This window comes from Rhinolophus hipposideros (genome assembly GCF_964194185.1).
Source record: "Rhinolophus hipposideros genome assembly, chromosome: 8".
Taxonomy (NCBI): domain Eukaryota; kingdom Metazoa; phylum Chordata; class Mammalia; order Chiroptera; family Rhinolophidae; genus Rhinolophus; species Rhinolophus hipposideros.
This window is the reverse complement of record NC_138054.1, coordinates 46413661-46435608: the sequence shown is the minus strand read 5'-3', so window position 1 is coordinate 46435608 and position 21948 is coordinate 46413661. Positions and strand designations below refer to the sequence as shown.

The 21948-nt window shown below is 39.7% G+C and overlaps 1 protein-coding gene across 1 annotated transcript in view; it reads left to right on the top strand.

The window, feature by feature from the left end:
* The window catches only part of IL12RB2 (interleukin 12 receptor subunit beta 2), a 66443-nt gene that overhangs the window by 24760 nt on the left and 19735 nt on the right, over window positions 1-21948 (top strand). Inside the window, exons 8-10 of the mRNA XM_081055943.1 lie at window positions 594-673; window positions 11151-11370; window positions 20045-20245. Coding sequence (XP_080912069.1) covers window positions 594-673; window positions 11151-11370; window positions 20045-20245 — 501 coding nt within the window. The remainder of the gene's footprint in view (window positions 1-593; window positions 674-11150; window positions 11371-20044; window positions 20246-21948) is intronic.

The following is a 21948-nucleotide window of genomic DNA, read 5'->3' as shown; positions in this document are numbered from 1 at the left end:
AATATTGCCTGCTTTGTTCAGTCATCATTTAACCAAGAATTACTGGGACCCTGTTACATTCTAAGCACTGTGCTAGGTAGGAGAAATATTAAGATGCATGAGATGGGCCTTCCTTTCAAGTAGCTCATTGTCTAATGATGATAAAACCAAATGATTATACAACATGAGGTCAGGAATGGAGATGAACACAAAGTTTATCATTTGTATTTTGTACTTTTACAGTATCAAAAAATGTCTTCCATGTCATTTATGTCTTTATTTTTGGCTGAGAATTCTTTCTTCATTCCAATAAAAAAGAAATAACTATATATACTGTCTTTGAGTTGTTTTATTAACATATGTTTTAAGAGTGAGTTAGGAATCTAATTTTCTCATCATCACTTTTTTAAAATTGTTTTTAGGTAACTGTGCTTTCTATGGCCAAAGATATACAAGTTCATTGTTTAACAAAAGAAAAATACTGGGGCACAAAGAAAATGGAAATTATCTTATAATCTTACTCTCCCAGAATCCTGTATTAAATAACCCATGGACTTTTAAAGGTTTCATATTGTTCATATATATGAAAATATGTTTTCTCCCCTTCAAAATAGAGCCTACCGGGATGTTAGATGTCTGGTACATGAAACAGAACATTGACTACAATAGACAACAGATTTCTCTTTACTGGAAGGTAAGTTGTCAGTGTCAACTTAAAATTCAGGAAAATTATTTATTTGTTTTTGTTTGTTTTATTTTGTTTTTATTGAGATATAATTGGCATGTAAAGAGAGCTAGATATTTGAAAAATATGTTTCAAGGACAGAAAAAGACCTTTTATTTCCATAGTGGCTTTCATATGAGGCTTCAGAGACTTTTTCAGAGCTCATTTTCTCAGCCATATCATCATGATACTTAATTCAATATCAGTTACTTTTTTTCATCCACTTCATCTTTTCCTCATCAAAGTCCCTTCCCATCCCCAAGCATGTCCACCCTCTGACACCATCTTTTCTGACTCTTGTCCCCTCTCTACCCACCCCCTCTCTCCTACATACAGTGTGCCTCAGCAACCATGCCACCTGACTTACTCAGTTTTGGGGAAATTAAAGATGGGAAATCTGCAGGTGTGGATATTTAGGAATATATTTTTTATAGTCATTGAAAATTGAGAGGGTGGACAGAAAGCTGCCCTACCTCAGTAACACAAATAATAGTAGAAAATAATACAAATAGGAACGGAAAGCTGATCTTCCTCAGGAATAGTAGTAACACAATAGTAAATTAAACAACCTTTCAGAAAACAGTGCAGCCTAATGTGATTACAGGATGTGAAAGTTTCACAAAGTGCTGAAAACAGGCACTGTTGTTTCCTTTAATCCTTAAAAAACCCCTGCAAGGCAGGTACTAGATCTCCCACTTAAATATAAAACCTCAGGGTCAGAGAGAAGAAATTGTTCCCCAAAATCACCCAGCTACTAAGTGCAGAGTTGGGACTGAACCGTGACCCAGAACTCTTTCTTCTACTCCTTGACTCATCTTTGTTGAAAGAAAATACGATTTGAATCGAGCTACTGATTGGCATGCTCATAATAAGAGGTTTTCGGGTGAGCTCTACTCCTCTATTTCCTTTATTCCCCCAAACCTCTCACTATACCCCTTCCAGTTACGGGTAAATAAACAGTTTGGGAATTATAAAGCTGATAAGCACAAAACCAGAAGAGTCAGACTTATAAAGTCCTCTGATGGAGTTAGTGTGATAGATTTTGATAGTTGCAATCTTCAGATTTAAGAAATGAGCTCTTTGTCCCTCTTTTCCTTTCTCTTTCTTACCCACGAAATGTCTGGTATAAGAGGAGAGATTGCAGCTTGGTGAGTCATAATCAAGCTCTTTACTTTGAAACTAAAACATCAGCTTAAAATTTATTTTAAAATAAAGCCATTTTTAATAGCAAGACAATTCTCAAAGCAAGAAATTGAGAGCAGTCATATGTATGACTATTATAGCAGAACCCAGCTCAATTCTTGGCTATCGGTTTTCATTTTCACAAGTAAGCACCTTGTTAAAACCAAAATTCCTTCTCCCATAAAGATTCCTCCTCCCCAAATGTCCTCAACAGAGATCTGAAAAGATAAGCTGTTTTAGTCCCATTTTACTGCTCTCTACTCCAGGGTTTGTCTCTGTAGAATGAGGTTAATGATACGCGTGCCTGTGTCACTGACAAGACTTTTGTGCGAATCTATAAATGAGAGGACACACACGTAGAAAAATCCCTGGTCCCACCAAAGAACAACTGTGAGTGATACTACATCATGAATTGTTACCCTACCAGGGAAAACTACACACCTGGTGTCGTGCCTGGGTGCTTCTCACTGTAACAGAGCGAGGTTAGAACAGGTGTGATCATGGTACTCATGAAACAAGTATCAGAGCGAAGTCAGAATAAGCCCTTAGCCACAGACAAGGCTCAGCACACGTGCATGTGCAGATTCTTCTCTGCTTCTCATTTTGATCTTGTCCAGAATGCTGACACGTCTTAGGTTCTAACATGAGGTGTTGGAATTCAAAGGGATTTTAATCCTCTTCTAGTTCACCTTTCCGCTCATAAACATTGTACCTGCTCCAGCCAGGACAGACAGATGTCTCTGCGGGGATCCTCTTAAAATAGAGAGAATTCCACTTCGTAGGCAGTCCATGCCAGAATCAGCGTCTCTTATTGTTAGAAAACCTTTCCTTCTGTGGAGTCAGAATTGTAGATGCTTTGGACTGGGACTGGCTTGAATGAGACACCCAAAATGTCAATACTGTAAGCTTCTATAACTCGACACCAGATAGCAGCCAGAACAGAGCACCTTTAAAACCTTCAGTGACTGTCCAGCCTGAGAGGCTCCTTAAGGAAAGTTGGATCTGGTCCTCAGCTTTGCAAATCCGTTACAGGATGAAGTCCTTTATGCCCAAATCCTGGGCTTCTTCAGTGGCTCCAAATAGGCCACTCACCTGTGAGTGGGAATAAAACACTAACCAGAGTTCCTGAGATGATCAGGCCTGCTTTGGACCACAGAATCACAGACCTCTAGAGCCAAAGGGAATTTAAGCAGTACTCAATCCCGCCACCATTTTACAAACATGGAAACAAGTCTGGCGAGGGGAAGTGATTTCTAATGAGAGGATTTGGGGTCAGAGGGTGCTTGCTCATTACTGAGAGCCTTTCCCGGGCAGAAATCACTGGCCCTTCTGTTTGGAACCACTCCTGTCCCACTAGTATGAACGGGGCTTCCTCAGGCCACTCTCAGGCACGCTTGGGAATTTACCAGGGTGGTGGCATCACACAAGGGACTCATCTAAATGTCAGACTAGAAAAAAACGCTGCAATCAGATTAGGTGCTTTGTGGTGGGACCCAGGTCAGACCTCATTGAGGAAAGGAAGCAAAGATATACGTGTGGTGGGTTTTTTTGTGTTTGTTCTTTTTTTAACTGTGATTAATACTGGGAAACCCAATGAGGGGACACCCCGACACTGCAGAGGGGAATTTCAGGTCTTAGCCCCAAAGGAAGCCCCAAGTAAAACCCCATTATCCTGTGAACAAAGTGAGAGCACGTTTCTCTTGCAGTTGGGGAAACCTTTCATTTTTGCAGGATGTTTACATTAGAGGAGAACAACCAGGAGCTGAATGGGCACAGCCCCTGTGTGGGGGGGTAAGCATGTGAGTGTGGGTATGTGTGAGTGGGTATGTGAGTCATGTGTGTGCATGTACATGCGTGTTGTATATGTGTGTGGATACAAAGGGTATGTGTGAATATATGTGTGAATGTGTGTGAGACTTATATGTGAGGGATATGAGTGAATGTGGGTATGTATATATGAATACATGTGTGAGTGTTAAGTGTATGTATGTGAATGTCCTAGTCCATTCGGGCTGCTATAACAAAACACTACAAACTGGATGGATTATAAACAACAGAAATCTATTTTGTGAAGTTTCGGAGGCTGGAAGTCCAAGATAAGGGTGCCCGCATGTTCTGGTGAAGGGCCCCTTCTGGGCTGCAGACTTCTTGGTATATCTTCACATGGTGGAAGGGGCTAGGGAGCTCTCATATAAGAACATGAATTCTATTCATGAGGGCTCCACTCTCATGATCTAATCACCTCCGAGAAGCCCCACCTCCTAACACCATCACATTGGGCATTAGGATTCCAAAATGTGAATCTGGGGGACACAAATATTCAGACTATAGCAGTGAGTGAGTGTGAGTATGAAGAAGAGGTGTAAGGGGGCATTTGTAGGTACAAGTGTGCATGTGAATGTGTGCAAATATCAGTGTGTGTTTGCATGAATGTGAGTGTGTGAGTGCATGAGAGTGAAGGAGACCTTTGCTTTGTTGTACTGATTCCCACATAATTACTCATTTTCCTACACCTTGGTTTCTCCCAATAGCTCCATTTCCTCAAAAATATCCTGTATTATTTTTTACCATAGTTATTTTTAAGAGAAAAAAATACTTTCTATGTTGAAGCCAAAAAGTACAACCTAATCCATGAAATACAATAAAAATACTTGGGTATTGTTAAAACAACAAATGCACTAACAAGTAGAAAGTGTTGCTCTGTCACAAACAACCCGTTTTGTGTGAGAGCCCTTCACAGGAGGCTTTTATTAATAGCAATCCTGTCCCTCAGATTCCCTCGATTACCTCCTTCTGTGCAAAGTTTCATCCTGTTTCCTTTGCTTTGATTAGCATTTCAATCCATGAGTTCAGTACACTTTCCTTCCAGTTAATACAACATGTATCCTTTAAGAAGAAAATCACCATGGATGGATGGATGGATGGATGGATGGATGGATGGATGGATGGATGGATGGATGGATGGATGGATGGATGGATGATAAATAAATAATGTATGAAAAGATATGACAATGGGCAAAGCCACATTAACCTTTCTAGTTTGCTCTGTTAATTTCTTCAGAGTCCTCTCACTGTCTTGATCATAGCAAATCACAAACTTTCTGGAATTGTGGTTGAGGTTATGGGTCTGGAAGAGAAATAGCTGTGTAAATAAAGCTGAATTTGTCCATTCCTTCATTGAAGCAAACAACTGTACTGAAGCCACTCGTTAGCATGCCAGGGATGTAGAGGTAAACAAGACAAATCCAGTCGTCACGTCCTTGAACTCACAGGACAGCAGGACAGGAGCAGGAGTGGGCATCAGGCGTTAAGGGGGAGTTCAGGATTCAGCTGGAGGGATGATGATGGTCAGGCTTACCCAGCAGAGCCAGGCAGTGGGAGAGGCGTAAGAGACGACCTCTCAGAAGACAATACTAGAGCTGAGTCCGGAAGAAAAGGTGAGCCAGGAATAGGGTGGGAGCACGTTTGGCAGGAGACCCTCTGGGGTCTCTGCTTTCAGCATGTAAAGATCATGGCAGTGAAGCACCATCCCATAGAAACGTAATGCAAACCACAAATGCAAGCCACATGGGCAAATTAAAATTTTCTCATAGCCACATTGAAAAAAAAAAATAAACAGGTGTAATTATTTTTAAAAGATATTTTATTTAACCCAACTATATTTGCAATGGTTCCACTTCAACCTGTAAAGGGGATTTTGAAATTATTAATGAGTTGTTTTCCATTCTTTTTTCCTACTAAGTCTTTGAAAAATGGGGTGTCTACTAAGTGTCAGCCCAGCACAGTGGCTGAGTGTTCACCCTCCAGCTAGCGGCACGTCTCAGTTCTGAGAGGCCACACTTCCAGGGCTCTGCGGCTTCCTGTGGCTAGTAGCTCCCTACTGTGATGGACAGCGCAGCTCTTAGGCTTTGGCAAGCAGCACAGAAGAGAGTTAGGGAAGCTCTCGGTTGCAAAAGTGGGGAAGAGATGTAGTATTTTTTTTAATTTGTTAAATGAAGTCACCCATTTTAATAAACAGCTACCCTCAAACCACAGAGGGTCAGAAGAAAGAGAAAATCACAGGCCCCATACACCAGCCTCAGAAAGACTTCTGGACTGTAGGTAGCTTCGTCAGCACATTTACTTTGTCCATTTATTGCTATATTTCTCTATGTCATTTGAAGAATATTCCAACCAATATCACAGGGCACTGAAGGGATGAATTCTTTGGCTTCTTCACTGAAAGAGATTCAGTAAAAGTAGACAGTATTATTTGTAACCTGATTTATGTTGATATAGGACAAAAGCCTATTGTGAATCCCCAGGGAACACTGGCTGCCAGGAGCCTGAGGCCCTTGTATAATTATAGGAGGTATCTAATCTCAGAATCAATATTTAACTACAAAAGTAGCAGATGGCAAGATTTCAATAGTTTTATTCCAGTAATTACCTCTATGTCCTTCCCTTTCCCAAAGCTTGTCCTGCCACAGGCTGGCACAGCGTTTCAGAAGATAGTTTCAGAAAGAACTGGTTGCTTTTTTCCTTGCTTACTAGTCACACACATTATACCAGCTATAATGGAGGGATTTCTGGCTGGATAGCAGAATGGGGTCAATGACAAAGATAAGAGGGTAGGTAGCATAGAATTCACAGAAGACCGAAAACAGGTGGAAGGGGAGTTAAAGTTTTGCTCTTATAAAAGTTTCCCTGATTTTGCTGTTTTTCTAGCTATAAAACAAGATAGAAATTATGCGTGAGATATGATTATCAATTAATCAGTTCAGTGAAGCAAAACACCTGGGAAATGTCTACAAAGTGCTAGCATGACAGCAGGTAAGAGTGCATTCTCTAGACAAAGCTATGCAACCTGAGTTCAAGTTTCAGTTTTACCACTTAATGGCTGTTTGTTCTGAGCAAGGTGCCTAACCTCTCTGTGCCTTATTTACCTCTCAAGTAAAGTGCAGATAATAATAGTATATACCACATGAGTTTATTGTTAAGATTAATGGAGAGAATTGTGAAAAGTGTCTGGTAAGCCACTGTTAGGAGATAAACATCGTGCATGACACAGGGTGCAAAGGTGAGCTGATAGGCTAGTGGGACGACAGATACATAGATAGATCATTTCAACACAGTGATTTTTAAAACTTCCAGATAAGAGTTGTCTTTTGAGTCACTCCTTCACTTGGACTGGGGTTGCTGAAGGCAGTCATGAGTTCTGAAATCAAGGTACCCAGACTTAAACCCACAAATTATATGTACTTTGTAATCAACTGTATGACACTGGCGAGCTCCATATAGAACTGTGGCATACGCCGAGTCAAGACTGACAGAAAAGGCATATGAGTACGATGGGAAAAGTGCCAATTAGGATGATTTTTATATTAGAGTGAGAGAAGGGAACTCACCCAGGGTCTTAATATCTATCGTGCACCAAGCACTCTTTGAAACAGTTTACTTCCATTAGCCCATGGGATTCTCCAACAAGCCAATGCCATATATAGAATTATCCTCATTTTATCCTTAGGAAATCGGGCCTCAGAGGAGTAAAATAATTTGCCCAAGGTCACACAGCTGCTATGTGGTGGAGCAGGAAAGCAAAGGATCTGTCCTTTCCCCCTCCAAAAAAAGGTCCTCACAGACAAAGCTGTGTCTAATAAGTATTCTAGTTCTCCTGCTTTCCAAGGGTCTTGATTATAGATAGACTCTCCTTTGATACAGGCTAAGCTCTAACAGGTTTTGTTTTGGTTTTCATCAGGGGAATTTCAGAAGTAAAATACTACTTTATGACAAGTACAGTAGTTTTTTTTAAGTTTTAGGAAGATAATTTATCCATTCACAGAAACACCATTCCTCCAATCTGCAATGTATTTTAAAACAAAACAAAAAACGGGCCCTGAGTTCTGACACGTGTTAGATTTTGTCTTATCATGGATGACATTCACAAAGTTATTTTTGATGCTGAAAGCCTTTTCAGGCAGCAGAACTCTTATACTAGGTTGATGAGGCAGCTGTTCACTCTTTGCTTCTCAGACAAACCTAAGCCAGAAAGCCCAAATTTACTAATTTAAATCATTTCCCACAGGACAGAGCAGAAAGAAAAGTGAAGGAGAGAGGCAATAGGAAAGCTTTTCCTTTTTAGCATACTCTTACCAATAGAAGTGGGTGACAGTGACAGTAGGAATGCTGGCTTGAGACCAGCCTCAGCACTGCCCAAGAAGCTACAAGAAGTACTGCCAGGTCTTCAAGAGATAATCCCAATGCCAGAAACAGTCCTGACATCTCCTTCCTCTCTCACATCCACCAGGGGGCGCACTAAAATCTCACATAACTTCTCTGTAGAGACTGCTTGGGTCAGTTTCTTAACCTCTCCAAGCTTCAGCACCCTCATCAGAATGGGGAGTTATAAAGACTAAATGTAACAATGGTTGTAAAGCTCCTGACTCATGGTATGGCCCAATGAATGATAATTTCTCCCTTGTCACCCACCACATAAACACTGGAGTAAAAATAAGTTCATCTGGAAAGACCCAACTGGCTCCTCAGGTCACAGTCTTCTGGGTTCACAGCTTGTCTCCTTGTGACTCAGGGCCTGTTGTCTCTGGAAAAAAAGAATTCTGGATCTCCACCTTCCCCAAATTGCTCATGTCATGTCTGCTGTTGATACTCCACGTCAGAGTGTACCACAGCCTCACAATAAGAGAAGCTCCTTTGCAACTTTGGGTCAGAAGAGTGACTGGGGACCCCAACTATGAAACATGGTGACTCAGACGTACCCGTTCATTGTCTCAGACTCACCAGTATAAGGAGCACAGGGGTCACTAGTTTAGAAGTTAGGAGCCCTGGATTCCACTCTCACCTCCTTCATGTATCCCTTGAGTGCCCTTAAGCAAGTCACTTCAGGCTCTAGTTCTTAGTTTCCCCACTGATAAAATGAAATGTTGGATTAATTGTTAATCTGGAGTATTGCTTCAGGTTCTGCTGTTCTGTGGTGATTATTCCATTCCGTCAGAGCCAAGTGTAATCCACGGGTGATGGATTACATACATTATTGGCACACTTTATATTGTTACTATTTTTTAAAACCAAACAAATTATATTGTTTTCCGATGCTTCCATTGCTATGAGCCCAGTTGGATAAATACCTGTCTTCCTATTGTCTTAATTGAATTTTTTTGTTCCATGGACCCTGTTGGCCAAGTTAGGCTCATTTTTGAATTTGGTGAAGGAGATCAATTACCTGAGAGAGATTAACCTTTATCCCAAAGCTTGAGCTTGACATTTTATACAAGCATATCTCACAGTATACCATGACTACCTCAACCCCACCCTTACCTTCTCACTGACATTTTCAACTCTAAAATATTGGATATGGAAGGGAAAATGCAGAGGTATGGATCGAGGCTCTTCGCTACCATCTGGGAACCTTCACTCATCTTTCAGACCCACACCTGTTTACTGTGATCAGCTAGATTTCCACTGCAGTGATTAGGCCAGATCACTGGATCTAGGTGACTTGACATTTCCCCCTTCTTTCAGCACTCTACTATAGGAGTGAATGAGATTGCTCTGAAGGATGATGAGAGGGTGATAATAAAGGCTGATGTGCAAGGCATTTTTTCCAATAAGGGCTGTTTTCTTAGTTGTCAGAGCGGGACTGAAACCCTGTGGGTCCCTGGCAAGAATGCGGAGCTTGGTGAATTCATTTAACTCTGGAGGATGCGTTACGGTGGGGGTGCATAGAGTGGGGGGTGGGATAATAGTCCTACCTCTGGCCTCCAGAGGAGACAGATAGGAAGAACAGAGGGACAGATAGCTGAGGAAATGGTCTGCCTTAGCCAGCTTTTGTTTTAATTTATCCTATTTTTTTTCTCCTATGACAAAGGGCCTGTTTATTATCAACGGTGTAGAATACCGCAATGTCAGAAGTGTTCATTTATTTTAATTCACACAACAGGCTTATGAAATCAGCTGTGATGGACATTTGAAATGCTAATTTTCTCGGTCCTTGCCAGTACACAAAGATATCGTCTAGGGAAAGGATGACTGTAGGCAAAAGAGGCCTCAGCAACAGGACACTCGCCTGGTGCATTGCCCACGGTTCAAGAACTAGTCCTGGACCTTGTGGATCCAGAGAGGCACTGAGACAGGACGTGCATTAATCAAGCTCCCAGAGACGAAAATATAATAAAAAGCTGGGTGTTCATAGATTAATTTATAGTGAAAAATACAGCTGTTGGGCCAAGCAGAAGGCTTGAGTCAGCAGATAAGAACATTCTCTCTCAGTATGCTAATTACTTTGGAAGCCAAATTATAATCAGAAGAGTAATTTATTCACTTAAAGTGAAAAATACAAATTTTAAGTGAACCAGATGTTCATGTTAGCTCAGTCTCTTCTGACAAATATATTACGTAGGAAACCAAATTATTAGAAGGTTGCTTAGGGAGTAGGGAATCAGAGAAAGGGGTAGTTGCCAATCCCAAGGTGTGTCTTTCTGCAGCTTGAGGCCACCCCGCACCCCACGTAAAGAACAGCCTTGCTAAGAAAACTATAATGCCTGAGACTGGTGAGCTAAGCCGTCCTCTCCCTGCGCTAGGCATGGGCGGGCACTACGAGGTCTGGCCTTGGCAGCTCTCCATTTTCATTGCTTCTGTTTACCATGGTCCTTATCCAAACAGGGTTACAATACAAATTAATTAGTTTTCTGCTTACTTTCTGGGATTGTTCCTAAATGATCTCAATTGGAATTTTTGTAGTTTCAAAAACTCATTAGTCACACATTTATAAACAGTGTCTCAGTTTCCAAGCACAGAGTTAATCCAATTCACTAAGTATGGATTTTACCAGCTCTTGAAAATCTTGTGTTTGATTTTGTGAGTAGCATTGCACTTTCTATTTAAAAAGTTACACAGGTATGTGTCACAAATTTAGAAATGGAGATTCAGAATGGACCAAATGCCTTGCCCTGGGTCACACAGCTGGTGATTGGTAGTGCTGGAATTCTACTGGCTGTAGTTAAGTTTTTAGGAAGTTTCATTTTGAAGCAAGAAAGAAAAATCAATGTGTTTTTAAGAATTAGCTATAAAAAAATGTTAAAGTGATTATTTTTTTCTAAATGCTGGGGATGTGCAGAGGCATAAAGTATACAGTGGAGAAGATGAGAAGATGTAAATAAAAAGGTCACTCAGTTGTAGCCATCTGCTACAGGGAGCGATGAGGTCCAGGTATAGAGTATCCAGTGGTCTGGTCTGAGCATACACAGTAAGTGGATATGTTTTGTTGCAGAATCTGAGTGTGTCAGAGGCAAGAGGAAAAATCCTCCACTATCAGGTGACCTTGCTGGAGATGGCAGGGGGAAAAGCCACACTACAGAACATCACAGAATATACCTCCTGGACTTGGGTCATTCCCAGAACTAAGAAGTGGGCTGTTGCTGTGTCTGCAGTGAACTCAAAAGGCAGTTCCTGGCCCACTCGTATTAACATAACAGACCTGTGTGAGGCAGGTAAGTACCAACTTTTCTTTAATATTGCCTGTAGGAAACTGTGTCTTACTCATCTCTTATCTTCTGCAGGCTCATCTGAGGGCTTGGCATGAGTAGCACAGGAATTTAAACTTTGGAGTCAATAGCTTTCAGAGGCTGTCTTTTCCACTCAGACCATGAGTGGCCTTGGACAAGTGAATAAACACCTCTGAGCTTCGATTCCCACCTCTCTGAAGTAGGGATTATATTACCTGCCTTGCAGGTCATTATAAGAGTAAATATAAAGACTAATACATAACAGGTGCTTAATAAATGTTAGTTAAGGAAACATTAGTTGCATTACACTGAACACTAATGTCTGCCTAATTTTTCCAGAAGCAAGAATAATATGTGCTGTGAAATTCTAGAAAAAAATACGGTCAAAGCATGTTTTAAAACCAATAGTATTAAAATGAAATTCTGGCTGTAATGAAACTATAGCAAAATTTTTCTATACTACAGCTCTTTATTACACAAATTTAGATATGTATCCCATTATCTGCATTGAAAACCTCACAAATAGCTGTATACATTTTATAGTTGCATTCTCTGAAAACTTAACTTCTCTGGATAAAAGCCCATAATTATTCAGAAAATGGATACTAATGCTATTTCTCAAGATCTGTGTCATAAAAGGATTCCATGTCAAGATCACTGGCTTTTTCTAAAAATGCCTAATAGAATAAAACTATAATTAGGTCCTTCCTTAAAATTCAGTGTGACAATTTTATCTACATACGCGTCTAGCAATCATCATTTCAAAGAAGCTTCTAATAAAACATGATTATTTTATACACACTGTTAAACCTTGGTTATATATCTTTTCGGTCACATATCTATAAATATAGATAATAGAGTAGATGAAAATCACTAGAAGAAAATACAAGTAAATATTGATATAACCTTGGGTTAGTATGAGTTAGGAATTGCTCTTAGGAGTAACGGTTGCTCTTACCAGAGGTCTGACTACAGTGATTTATTTATTCTCACACATGAAAGAAGTTCAGAGGTAGACAGGCCAGGGCTGGTGTGACAGCTCTGTGACATCATCAGGACTCCAGGCTCCTTCTTTCGATTCCCTCTGCAACTTGGCTTCCTCAAGATGGAAATGGTCCAAGATGGCTGTCAGAGCTTTAGCTACTGTGTTTTCCCAAAAATAAGACCGGGTCTTATATGAATTTTTGCTCCAAAGACACATTAGGGCTTATGTTCAGGAGATGTCATCCTGAAAAATCATGCTAGAACTTATTTTCCAGTAAGGTCTTATTTTGGGGGAAACACAGTATTTCCATCTAGGCAGCAGAAAGGAAGGGAGAAGGGCTCATCCCTCACTCTTGAGGAGCTTTGCCCAGGTCACACAACATACTTGCAGTGATTGACTCTAACTGGTCACCCGGCCACAGCCAACTGCAAAGGAGGCTCAGATATATATTTCAGGCAGCAGTGTTCCCTTGCTAAAGAAGATGAAGCAAGCATATTCAGTAAGGAACTGGCAATCTGTGCCTCATGTGGGGTTGATACCTAAGGCGGAAACCTGAAGGAAAAGATGGATTAACTATGGGAGATAAAAAGCTGAAACTCTACATAGTAAAATACAAATTTTTAAAGCATTATAAATAAATCTTTAAAAATATGGATAGTAATTTAAGAAAAGTATATATTACACTGTTGGCGAAAAGAGGATTATCTCTATATATAATGTTTTAAAATAAATAAGAGATTGGGGATATGAACAGGAAATTCAAGTAATAAATATCAGAGGAGCAATACAGATATGAAAATATGTTCAGCCTAACTAGCAATCAATGAGATGCAAATTTTGAAAAAACATGAGAAACCAAATCAGACCGAGAAAGGGTAAATAAGATAAGTATCACCCATGTTGGTGAAAGTGAAAGGAAAATACACTATTTTGTTTGTTTTTTTTCTTCTGTTTGTTTTCTTCTTTTATTTCTTTTTTTTTGCGTGGGGGGCAGGGGAAGATACTCTTATACCATGTATCTTCTGTGTCTGTGTAAATTGGTACAACTTTCTGAAGAACAATTTGACCATATGTGACAAACTAGATATGAACATACCTTTTGACCAAGAAATGTTACCATTAGAAATGTATCCTCAGCAAATAATAGGATAAGTGCTTAATGTTGCAGGCAAAATATGTTTGTTGAAAAAAAAATTGAAATAGGGATATACCACAAACAACCTAAATGTAAAATAACAGAGGATGAACTGGTTTAATATGTACTGACTCTCTCCTGCCTTAATCCCACACTAACATTAAAGTGATGTGGCTATGTTTTTGTTGACATGGAAAAATGCACATAAAAAGTAAAAAGGTAGGCTTTCAATAGTGTATATGGGGTGATGCCATTTAAAATATATAGTTACATGAGTACACATTTTTTTACGTAGGTGATTTTCCTTCCTTTTTTCTTTTTATATTTTTAATTTTTTTCTTCAGTGGATAAATACAACTTGAGTAATTTTTAAACTGAATTCTGTTGGGGAAGTTGACCTCAAACCACTGTTTGGTATCCAGCTATTTTTAAAATACAATATATCAGAATACTTTACTTCTGCAAACCTTACTGCAGAGGAGTCTTGGGGATATTAACCTCATGAATTTTCTAGGCCCGTTCCAGTTTCTTTATTTAGATTTGCTAACAATGTCTCAAAATGATACACTCCTTATTTTAGAGTTGGCCTCTTCTTTATTCATTCAATAGTCTTTTATTGAGCATATACTACATAAGGCAACTGGAATTCAGCAATAAGTAAAAAATACTGTTGAGGTCCTCCAGTTACGTGTAGTCAAATGTAAGGGGCAGACATATAAGCATGCAAACTGTAGTACAGTATAAGTGTGAGATAAGACTTATGCACCGGGAGCTCTGGCAACAGAGAAAAGCTGAAGCATGGGCTTGGAGAGGAGGCGACGTGTGAACAGAGTATGCAGAGACAAGTTGGTGTCAGCCAGGTGTGAGGGAGTGCAGGTGTGCAGGCATGAGGATTTGTTTTAAAGTGGCATCTAACAGAGCATATAAGTTGATAAAAAGAATCAGGTGGCGGAGAGTTGAAGATAAAAGGGAGAGAGGGGATAACCGATGAGATGAAGTCCCTGGGGAGTTAGAAGATGATGGGATCCAGTGACAAAAAGAGTAAAAGGGACACTTCTTCCTCTCAGAATGGACAGGTGTTAAGTAGGGATGACGCTCAGTAAGTATGGACATGTAGGGGAGGCAAGGTAGGGCTGAAACGGTTCTGTACACCAGAGCTCTCGCTAAGAGGGGCCCAGTCCTAGAAATTCTGGATCCTCAAAAAAGCCTGTTGCCTCTCAAAGACCACACCTGACCCATCCAATAGAAGTTGTTGTGCATCCCAGAGGACAGATTGGTAAATTGCATAATCCTATCCTTGATCACGCATTGCACACATATTCGGAATGACCTGTAGGAATAGCGTACCATGATTTTGTATCTCCCTCTCTTTCAATGTATGTTCACACTACTCACATATATAACTTTCCTTCTACGAAGGGAAAAATAATGCCCCAACAGGCGGAATTATATTGATTTTAAGAAAGTAGAGACAACTTTGTTGTAAAAGACACCTGCCATAGCATTGTATATCAAGAAGCAGAATAATAATTTTGTGGATTTATGATGAAAGTTGAATGTGTGCTAAACCCAGCAGCCAACAAGTAAAACATGTTGAATATTTCAGACCAGTCCCTGTGCTCAAGAATTGTTGAAACTGTGGGGAGTCAGACACCAGTAGTCATAAACAGGGTCCACACAGATGTCAGAGACTGAGGCCCCAGGAGGTGAAGTAACTTAGCCGAGATCATACATCTCCTTAATGGTGGATGGAGCTGGACAGAAAAACCAAGCCACCTGTCTCTTAGGTGGGCACTTTTCCATATACCTTATGAACTTCATAACTACTCAGAAGCTTTCGGTGAAAATGGAGATGGGAAGTTGAATGATTGAGGCTAAAAGAATAATGTTAAAAGATCACACAGAGAGAGAGTGAGTTGTGAGCAGAGATCTGAAGGAGAGAACGAGCCCTGGCAGACATCATGCGGGAGGAAATCCAGGCTGGTTCCTGGCAAGTGTGGTGACTCAGAGGCAGGTTAACGCCAAGTTGATTTGCTTAGCTAATTCCAGAGAAAGCAATGGTTAGAAAGGCTCTTTGGCTGTTTTAGCCCCTCACCTGGCAAAGGGTCTTGTGAACCATAGGTGCTATTTACTGAATGAATGCACTTCACACACAAAAAAAAAAGAAAAGAAAGAAAAAAGAGAAAGAATATGTCCATAGCCAGGACATCAGGTACCAAGGCAAATGAAGATAAAGGAATTCCAGTTCCTGATAGGATAGCCAATACACAGGTTACACTCACCACCAAGCCCAGTCCTGAGGAGGCCACAGGCTGGCTGAGCGCCTGGGCAGGGGGTAATAGTAATGAAGGGGGAGAGCTGAAATAGCCCTTTTTGGTTGCACACCTTTTTGTTGCCCGTATTGCTCTGATAAGATTATTGGCTGGGCATTTCTACTGTGGGACAGGGAAGTCCTGAGAGCATGGCCAAGTATCTTCAAAGAAGCTCTGGAAACTAACTGGGGAGGGGAGCTGAGAACAAAGAGTGCCTGTGAGCTGGCTGGCCCTTGAGATTTCTCCTGACATTTACCCCAGGGGCTTGGCAATTACAAAAGAGAATAACAGCTCCTCTCCCACATGAAGAGCTGTGCCAGACATAGAAACACAGGTAGGTTCTGGAGGTGCCAAGTATACCTCCAGGGAACCTGCGGACAGGTAGCATCCAGGCTGCATCCCTACAGGCTCTCTGGCCTGGAGCTTTCCGCCCTGAAAAGCTCCTCCTAAACTTGCTTGGAGGAGCATGACCTACAGCTAAGCTTTCACTCCTCCCCCCACAGAAAAATGAAGGTCAAGGCTACTGATCAATCCAAGAAAAGAAGACATGATCCCAAATGAGAAAATTAGGAGAAATCCGAGGCAACAAATGGAACAACCTGTGCCACAGGAAATATAACTGCGATAACAGAAAGAACTGGAGTTTAGAATAAGTATAATAAGTATCCTTAGAAAGATAAGAGAGGATGACAGAAACATGAATCAGAAGTAGATGGTTGTGAAGAGGCCCCATATAGAGAGATTAAGAGTGGAAAGTTTAATTGTTGAAATAAAGAACTCAGCCAATGGGGCTGGATAGCAGAAAGGACTCATCTGAAGATTGAATGAGGGAATGGAAGATTGGATAAGAAACTCTTCCAAAAGGTAGAGAAACTCTTCCATAAAAACAGAGAAAGAAATTGAAAAATGAGAAAACCTAAGACACTGAAAGAATTGAAAGAGAAGTAATGACAAGCGTATGAGAAAAAGGAATCCCAGTAAGAGAAAAAAATAAATGAAAGAGAACACACACTTGAAAATATTTCTCAAGAATCTTACAGAATGTACCACTGATGCAGGATGTCCATAGTGGGGAGGTTGTGTGTGTGTGTGGGGGGGCGGGTTATGGAAAATCTCTGTGCCTTCTGCTCATTTTGCTGTAAACTTAAAAACTGCTCTAAAAGAATAGTCTATTTTTTAAAAGTCTCTGCAATAGATAGATAGATAGACAGACAGACAGATACTCGTAGATAAGTAGATAAGTGCAGAATGATCAAACAGGGTTGATCCTGAGTACAAAGATGGGGCAATACCAGAAAAATGTATCAGTGTAATTTATCACATTAATACTGAGAGAGAAAAAAGACACATATTCTTAACAGATGTAGAAAAGGATTCAGTTCTAAAAATCCTTAGTTTTCAGTAAGTTAATAGTATTTTGTATAAATAAAACCTATATGAAAACTATGAATAAAAAACTTTTAAGATATTAAGACTTTCTAGCAAAAACATGAAACTAATGTCATCTTAATAAAGACATAAAGGCACATTCTCTTTAAAATTAGCAACAAGATAAAAACAAAAAAAAATGATATTTAAAGATTGGAAGGAAGAAATACTTTAAGTATGCAGCTAATAAGATTATTACATAGAAAATTCAACAAGGCAATAGACAAATTATTAGAACTAATTAGAGAGTTTAGCAGGTTTGCCAGAAATAAGAATAACACAAAAATTAATAGTAGAAAAAGCAGTAGAACACAAGATGCCATTTAGGGTGCCAGATGGGCATTGGACTTATTAGGGAGACTACTTCAGAGACTGTGTAGATGCCTGACCACTCTGCTATACACCTGAAGCTGAAGTTGAATAATATGGAATGTCAACTATAAATATATAAATATATACATATATATGGTCATGGGATGTGGAGTACGGTCTAGGGAAGATAGTCAATGGGATTATAACACCTATATACAATGTCAGAGGGGTAGTAGATTAGGAGGGTTACCACTTTGTCAGGCGTGTAAATGTATGACTATTACATTGTTTTGTACACCTGAAACTAATGGAAAAAATGGTGTCATTTTATATAGCAAACTGAAAGTATAAAGTGCCTAGGAATTAACCTAACAAAAAAATACATGAAAACTTTAAGGAGTAATTTTTTTAAACTCCATTAAAAGACAAAGAAGAGCTGAATAATTTCAATGAAACAGCATATTTATGAATGGAACAATCTAACATTGTAACAGCATCACTCCTCCCTGAATTAAACTATAAATTTAACTTAATTCCAAAAAAAAAAATACGAGTTGGAATTTAGGGGGACTCTGATAAACTAATTTTAAAAGCTACATGGAAGAATAAAGTTTTAAAAATATCTAAGACCATTTTGAAAAAAGAAGAGCAAAACGAGGAGGGAACTTGACCAACCAAATAGATATCACAAAAGCCTAGTAAATGTGAACAGTGTGTTCTGGTAAAGAAGTTGACCCAGACCCAGACCCAGTAATATATGGAACTTGATGCATATTAGGGATAGTATTACATTTGGAAAAATTGACTCACTCTGTGGGAAAAAAATAAGAAAGTTTATTCCCTTTAAAAAACAAACAAACAAACAAAAAACCTTTCAGTTAGATTTGGATTAAAATTTTTAATGTGAAAGGTAAAACTAAAAGCCAATAGGAGAACGTGGTTGAGTATCTTAGTGAGACCAGGATGGAAGGATTTCATAAACAAGACTCAAAATGCAGAAACTATAAGTAACTTTACCTACAGCCAAGTGCAACAAGGACATCAGAAAGTTATCAGAGAATTGAAACACTGGAGTAAGATATTTTTAGTGTTAAAAACTGACAAGTGATTAATATCTAGAATATAAAAGCTATTTCTGCAAATCAGAGAGAAGACAGGAAACAGAAAAAAAGAGCAAAGTATGTGAACAGGCAGTTCACAGAAAGGGAAAGTCAGATGACCAGTAATATGTGAAGAGAGACTCAGTCTCATGAGTAACCAGAAAACGAAACTAAAACCACAATTAAATAATACCACTTTGCATGTACCAGATTGGCAAAAAATAGAAAGTCAGAAAATAACAAGTGTTGTTGGAGAAGTGAGAATGCTTAAGCTTTTCTTGTTGGAGTGTCAACTGATTGGCTATTTTAGAGATCAGTCTGGTCATATTCAGTGAAATAATGTGAATTACTCTGTAATCGAGCAATTCTGTGCATATAAATCCAGAGACACTTGCACAGGCACACATGAGAACATGCAAGAGAATATTCGTTACATTCTTATTTATGTTATTGTTGACGTGAGAACATCCAAACCTGTAGAGAATTTTTATGAGAGTTTATTTGAGCCACACTGATGACACATGCCGGGCAGCAAGCTCCAGAGAAGAACAGTTTTGCAGCTTCTTCTATTCATTTGAAATTAAGGAGAGAATGCGAGAAAGATTACGTGACGGTGGGAGAAGGCAAGGAGGGAACTGGATGAGATTATGTGCTTTCTTAAGGATGGTTATGCCTTCAAAGGGCATCCCAAAGGTGTGTTAGGCTTAGCTGCACAAGAACAATGGGTCAGATTAAAAACCTTTCCCGTAAATTATAGGCCTGAGCATGCCTACCCACCATGACCTGCCCAGCTAGGAATTTATGGCTTATTCCAGCACCCCTTTTTCATCCATATTAGTAAAGAGTTGGAGGGAACCTCCTACATGTCACTTGGAGACTGGACAAAGAAAGGGTTGAGGCAGCAGTCTAACGGAATGAGCTGAATTTACATATAGCAACAAGGTGGATGATATATCCCAGAAATATCATGTTGAGTGGAAAAAAAAAAAGTTAGCAAAAGCATTAGATTTACTTCCAATACAGTTCATGAAAATACAACACACAAGCACAAAGCAACACTAATTTTCAAGGATACATATATGTCTAATTAAACATGTGGAAGGTGGATTAGAAGGATGCATGTTACATTCACTAGAGCACGTACCTTTGGGGACACAGAAATGGAAAGTGAAATGGAAAATGAAGGGGAAAATAATTCTACAAATAACACTGCACAGTGAGAGCTGATGATACCAGTTCTGAGAAGTGGGATAAACTGAAATCTGTGAGCCTGAAGTCCTTAAAAAGAAATTGGTTCTTCTTAAAACTTTGCTACAATGAGTTGTTATGTTTTACATCTTCATCCACCGTGATTTGTTGTTGTGCCTCCCCCCTTTTCCCCATAAAGAGTTGCTGGTTCCTGGCCAGGTCTCTGCAAACTCAGAAGGCGTGGACAACATTATGGTGACGTGGGAGGCTCCTGGGAAAGCTGCCCCTGCTGTCCAGCAGTACGTGGTGGAATGGAGGGAGCTCCATCCGGGGGTCGTCGTGCAGCCCCCTGTAAACTGGCTGCGGAGTCCCCCCTACAACATGTCCGCTCTGATTTCAGGTACTTAGTTGTTCACCTACCTTCTGGAGGGTTACTAAATTCACATTTGTTTGAGGAATTTGCAAGCGGGACACCAAAACCCTGCCCTCAGATACTGGTAGCTGCATAGAAGAGGGATGGTGATGACCTAGGATCCATCATGACGACATTTCAAAATATACCACGGAAGCTATAGAAGACTGATCAGTTGACTAAAACTCTAGTATTTATGGAAAATCCATGTGCTTGGCACAGTGCCATATGAGATGAGTGAATCATTAAACCAAACAAACCCGGCTGAGAGCTGTGTTGTAACCAGTCAGTGTGATGACCTTCCATTTGGGAGGTCAGTTACGTCTCAGAACAATCATGTGTGGCAAGAGTTATCATGCCCATTATATAGGTAAGGAAACCAAGACATCTTTCATTCCCAATTCTGCTGCTTGTTTGTGTGACAATAAATCCAGAATTATCTATATGACAATTGGTGATGCTAATCCTCATATTCCAAATCTGTCAGTGGTTATAATTAAGTGATTGAAAATATCTGGAAATATATTTAAATGATTGGACAGAACATAGTCAATAGAATTTTAAGTGTAAGTTCAGCATAATGGTTGAAAGTGCTGGTTCTGCAACCAGACTACCTGGGTTTGAGTTCTGGCTCTGTCACTTAACAAGGTTGTGTGATCTAGGGCAAATTACTTCTCTGTGCCTCAGTTTCCTATCTGTAAAATAGGGATAATATTACCTACCTCCTTGGGTTATTGTGAGGACTGACTGAATTAATATAGGAAAACAACAACCTAACACATTTTAAGTGCTCAATAATTTAGCTATCATTATTATTATATGTAACAGACCTAAGATTTTAATAGATTTTCAAGCTCTAAATCCCATAATATTTTCACTACGCCATGACAATTATTGTATCTGTCCAGGAGGATACACATGCTCTGCTTAAGGAAACAAGATTTACACAGATGAAATAAACAGCACATTGCATAATACGTGAGCTGGTCTTTAGCTGTTGCCTCTTTTAGAGTCTAGCTGCTCAGACTGCTGCTGAGTTGTGTTCAGTTTTAATCACTACACTTAACGAGAATGCTGCCCAGTGAGCAACAGAGGAAGGTGAGCAAGTCAGTGGGGTTCTGGGACTTTTAATGTGGAAAGCACTTAGCCTGTGGAAGAGAATTCTAGATGGGGGTGGTGTAGTTTGATGGCTGTTTCTGGCTTTGATGTGTACATGAGAAAGAGTCTGGGCCCTTTGTTGTTCTGGAGGGTAAAACGAAGGCCCCTGCATGGAAATTATAAGAAGGCAGATATGTCAGCTGAATTTTGAGAGCACTTTCCTTACCTGTTACGGAATGTAATAGGAACCTTGACTATCCCCAGAGTTGTTGTAGTAGAATCAGTTTTCCCTTAGGGTTGTTATACCCATCAAATCAAATGGGTATAACAGTGGATGGAAAAGGCATGTAGTAAACTCTAAGCTGCTACAAAATTATAAGAGCTTATTATAAACTGTGTTAGGAGTTACCCCGCGAGACAGTTTGAACCATATAGTCCATACAGTTCCTTCCTTTTAGAAAGTCTATAATTCTACACAAATTGCATAAAATAGATGACAAGAGAGAATGTTTTCCATGTGTAGGAAGCTAAAATGTTTTTAAGCATGTTAGAAATATTCATTCGAATAAAGTCACTATTTTATTAATTAAAGT